The sequence below is a fragment of the Myotis davidii genome, unplaced genomic scaffold (assembly GCF_000327345.1).
Source record: "Myotis davidii unplaced genomic scaffold, ASM32734v1 scaffold43, whole genome shotgun sequence".
NCBI classification, from domain to species: domain Eukaryota; kingdom Metazoa; phylum Chordata; class Mammalia; order Chiroptera; family Vespertilionidae; genus Myotis; species Myotis davidii.
The window spans coordinates 165,945-170,672 of record NW_006294590.1 but is presented as its reverse complement, the minus strand read 5'-3'; the positions used below and the strand labels follow the sequence as shown (position 1 = coordinate 170,672).

The window sequence follows — 4,728 nt, the reverse complement described above, 5'->3', positions numbered from 1 at the left end:
GCCTCACCAGCAGCAGCGCCTCCAGGTGGCTGAGGTACGTCTCCTCACTCGCCAGGATGCCGGACAGGACCCACTTTCTCATCTCCAAACCCTTCTCCAGGTCCGGCTCAGTCTGCGGGAGCAGCAGACAGAAGTCAGATCTGCGAGGTGGTGCCCGAGGCGGCCCGTCTCCGAGAGGAAGTGTGCCCACCTCGACCAGCCTCCCGGGAAGCTCCGGGTGGCACCAGAGGGCATCACGGACACCCCGGCTTGCCGGCCACTCACGCGTGGTCACCGCCAAGCCGAGAGCCACCGCTGGTCTTGACACTGGGGAGCTTGGAGCCGAGCCAGCCGGGCGGGGCCTTCCTCCGCCACACCTTCCTCCTGAGACCGAGGGGTGGTGGTCCCAGGAGAGGCCGGGCCGAGGGGCGTCGGGACCTGCCGCACGGCCACCCCAGCTCCCTCTGCCGCTGTCACTCCCTGCCCGGAATCTGCCACTATCACCTGACCCTTGGACCGAAGGGCCAGGCAGTCCTGTGCTGCCTCCTGCCACACACCCTCCCTCCCTCCTGGCCTCGGGGCGGAGCTGGGGGCTGCTGCCACCTGCGCCGGGGAACACCTACGGTGCTCCCAGGGCTCAAGACCTTTGCCTCTAGAGCCCGCTGTTCTGATTCTGGGGGCAGGGACCCCCTTAGGGGTGGGCTACAGGATCCCCTCCCCTCCAATCAATACAGCTCGACTGCCTTTGCCTCCAGAAGCCAGAGCTCACGCCCCTGGACGCTGGGGTCGGGGGCAGACAGAGCCCACACAGCCGGAGGACCACATTCCAGGCCCAGCTGTGCCAACGCCACGGCTGCACTCGGCGTTTGGGCCTTTAAAGATTACGGTCCAGCCAAAACCGGTTTGGCTCAGTGGATAGAGCGTCGGCTTGCGGACTGAAGGGTCCCAGGTTCGATTCCGGTCAAGGGCATGTACCTTGGTTGCGGGCACATCCCCAGTGGGAGATGTGCAGAGGGCAGCTGATCGATGTTACTCTCATCGATGTTTCTAACTCTCTATCTCTCTCCCTTCCTCTCTGTAAAAACTCAATAAAAAAAAAAAAAAAGATTACGGTCCAGTGAGGCCATAGCAGGGGCCCGAAGCCACGGTGACCGGTGTCCTGATAAGAAGGCGTCAGGTGGTCCCAGTCATAAAAGAAATAAGTCCCGCCCTGGGGATGTATTTATTGTACAGCACGGGGACTGCCGTTAATAATACTGTTTGTCTGCTGAAACCGGTTTGGCTCAGTGGATAGAGCGTTGGCCTGTGGACTCAGGGGTCCCAGGCTCGATTCCGGTCGAGGGCATGTGCCTGGGTTGTGGGCACATCCCCAGTGGGAGATGTGCAGGAGGCAGCTGATCGATGTTTCTCTCTCATCGATGTTTCTAACTCTCTGTCTCTCTCCCTTCCTCTCTGTAAAAACTCAATAAAATATATTTTTTAAAAAATAATAATAATACTGTTTGTCTGTGTGAAAGTTGCTAAGAGGGCAGATTTTCAAAGTTTGCATCAAAAAAAAACCCCCTGTAACTGTGAGGGGATGGATGTTACCGGACGGATCACCACTTCACAATGCACACCCATATCAAGTCACGCAGCGCACCTGCGGCGAACGTGAGCTTGAACATCGGTGCCTGGATGTGTGGAAAGGAGACTGAGATGCAGACACAGGGAGAAGACAGCCGTGGCTCAGCCAGCGGCACCGTGACCCTGGACGTCCCGACACCAGAAACAGGAGCAGTAAATCTCCGTGGCTTAGGCTCCCCCCTCCGTGGCGCTCGGTTATGGCCACCCCAGGGAACTCAGACAGACGGTGATGATGCTAAAGGCCATGACAGCTGCCTCGTGACTGCCTGGCCATCGGCCCAGCCGGCTCCCTGACCCGGGACGGGCGGATGGGGTGTGGCAGAGCCTGGTGCCGGAGGCTGGCCATGCCCAACAGGGGAGGGGCCCCGTGTTCAGGGAAGGTGACCTAATGGCCTGCCTGTTCCACCACCAGGTTTCTCAGCCCACAGGGGAGGGCGGGACAACCTCCGCTGTGGCAGCCCGTGAGCGTGGAGGGAAAACACCGCCCCTTCGTCACTCACCTCCCCGAACCTCTCAGGGAGACCCCAGGTGAGGGGCAGGCACCTGGCCCCCAGCACCCCTGACATCGGGGGCTGGAGGACCTCGGCTGGGAACTGGGGCCACTGTGTGCCTTGCAGGTGGGTGAGCAGCATCTCCGGCCTGTACTCAACATGTGCGAGCAGCAGCACGCAGCTCAGCTGCTGCAGATGCTGCCTCACGCCCCCGGGGCCCAATCCACCCAGGGGAGAAGTGCTTTTTTTTTTTGGTTAATCCTCACCGGAGGATACCTTTCCATTGATTTTTGGAGAGAGTGGAAAGGAGAAGGAGAGAGAGAGAAACATCGATGTGAGAGAGACAGATGGATTGGTTGCCTCCTGCACATGCCCCGACCAGGACCGGAGATCAATCCTGCAACCAAGGTACATGCTCTTGACTGGAATTGAACCCGGGATCAGTCCGCTGACTGACGTTCTATCCACTGAGCCAAACCGGCTAAGGTGAGAAATGCTGGTTTCAAAGAAACACCTGACGGAGGCCAGCCAGGGCCCCCGGTGTCACCAGAACCCGGAACCAGCACCAGCAGTGTGGCCTCCCTGTGCCCCCAGCCCTAATGGCCATTCACCCTTCCTGGCCCGGTGGGAGGCAGGCGCCTGGTGGTGAAGCCGGCCGGCCCAGCAGGACGCCCCGGGGCCAGGAGTGCGGGAAGGGGCTGTAGAGCCGGCTGGCCTCGTTCGCTCCTTTAGCCCCGAGCCGGCCGCCTGGGTGTGAACGGGGAAGGGGGCCGGTCCCTGTGTCCCATCTACTTCCACTTCCTGTATCCCTGGGGCTTGTATCACGTCCTCACTGCCCCGGGAGCATCCAAAGAGCCTTCCTGGCCCTAGCCAGTGTGGCTCAGTGGATAGAGCGCCGGCCTGCGGACTGAAGGGTCCTGGGTTCGATTCTGGTCAAGGGCACATGCCTGGATTGCAGGCTCAATCCCCAGTAGGGGGCCTGCAGGAGGCAACTGATCCATGATTCTCTCTCTCATCATTGATGTTTCTCTCTCTCTCTCCCTCTCCCATCCTCTGTCAACTCAATAAAAATATATGAAAAAGCAACAACAAAAAACAAAGAGCCTTCCTGGACTGCCAGCTTGCTTTGTGGCATCTTGTAAGTGTACATGTGCTAGGTGCATGTATGAACGTGCATGTGTGTGTGTGCACATGCACGTGAGTGCATGTATGAACGTGCATGTGTGAGAGTGTGCATATGCATGAGAGTGTGCATATGTGTGCACATGCACTGTGTAGGAACCAGCCATTAAGATCTTGGCCGACAGCCACTCTGGGAAATGACACCCAGGCGGCACACCCCGGCCTCCTCCCTGAGCACACTGGGCGCGGCTCCTCGTCCAGGGCCTCGGGACACTCTGTGCCTGATGCTGACACTCCCTGCGCCAGGGCCGTGTCTGGAGCAGTAAGTGCTGCATGACGATTCCTGAGCCAGCAAACCCGCGATGGATGGATCTAGAACTCCACACAGGCCGGTCAGTGCAGGTGAGGGTCTGAGGGCAGGAGTCTGGGGCAGGGGTGGGGGCCTGGGGCACAGGGAGAGCCTCCTCAAGGGACCTGAAGGTGGAAGGAGGTCCTGTCAGGGAGAGAGAGCCCTCAGGGGCGGTGGCCGCACAGGCAGGGGCACAGGCAGCGGCCCTCCCGGGCTCAGGACTCCACCTGCTTACTCAGGCCCCTGAGGGTCCTTGCCTGTAGGAAGCCGAGGGAAAGTGTAGGCTAAGGGCTCAGGAAGGCTTCCAATCTCATCGCTGTGTGGCCTCGGGCCAGTTGCTTCACCTCTCTGAGCCTTGGCCAAGTGTAAAATGGTGCAACTGGACGCTGGGTAAGAAGCCGCACAGGCAGGTGTGTGCCACACACCGTTCCCCTCCCGTCTGCAGGTTTCGGCACAGGCCTCGGGCCCGAGGTCTTTAGAAATCACAAAAGCGTAAGTAAGAAGCCTTCTTGCAGCGGAGGCGCCGGCCCAGGGAAGCGGCCGCCGTGAAAAGACACGTGCCTCGCTCTTCCTCGCAGCGGCAGGAAGAGCAGACTCCTCCCGTGTTTCATCCTGGGTGGAAATCACCCAGAAACAAGCTAAGCACAAGGGGGAGGGCCCTGCCCTCAGGGCCGAGGGGGCCAGAAAGATAGAGGTGCAATCTGCCCCAGGCGCAGGGGTCTTCTCACGAAGGAAGGGCCCGGCCGGTGTGGCTCAGTGGTTGAGCCTCCACCTATGGACCCGGAGGTCAGGGTTCGATTCCCGGTCAGGGCACATGCCCTGGTCGCAGGCTCGATCCCCAGTGTGGGGCGTGCATGAGGCAGCCGATCCAGGATTCTCTCCCATCACTGATGTTTCTCTCTCTTTTCCTCTCCCTTCCTGAAATCAATAAAAATATATATATTTTTTAAATGACTGTGGTTGAATGGCACCCCCTCTGGTGAGAGGGGGGTCGTCAGCACCCCCTCTGGTGAGAGGGAGCAAGTGCATTTGTGGGTGCCTCTCCTGCTCAGCACCCATGTGGGGGCCGCCCCCACAGGTCCCAGCATGAGCTGCCCGCCTCCTCCACGCCGGGCTGACAGCTCCCTGCACCAGCAGGCGGTCCCTGTGCCCGATGAAGGG

At 60.0% G+C, this 4,728-nt stretch overlaps 1 protein-coding gene across 1 annotated transcript in view; it reads right to left on the bottom strand.

Annotated features, from left to right (window-relative positions):
• Positions 1-4,728, bottom strand: part of BCR (breakpoint cluster region) — an 84,644-nt gene that overhangs the window by 76,938 nt on the left and 2,978 nt on the right. The window contains 1 exon segment of the mRNA XM_015567213.1: positions 8-112. Within this exon segment, the coding sequence (XP_015422699.1) occupies positions 8-112 (105 nt within the window).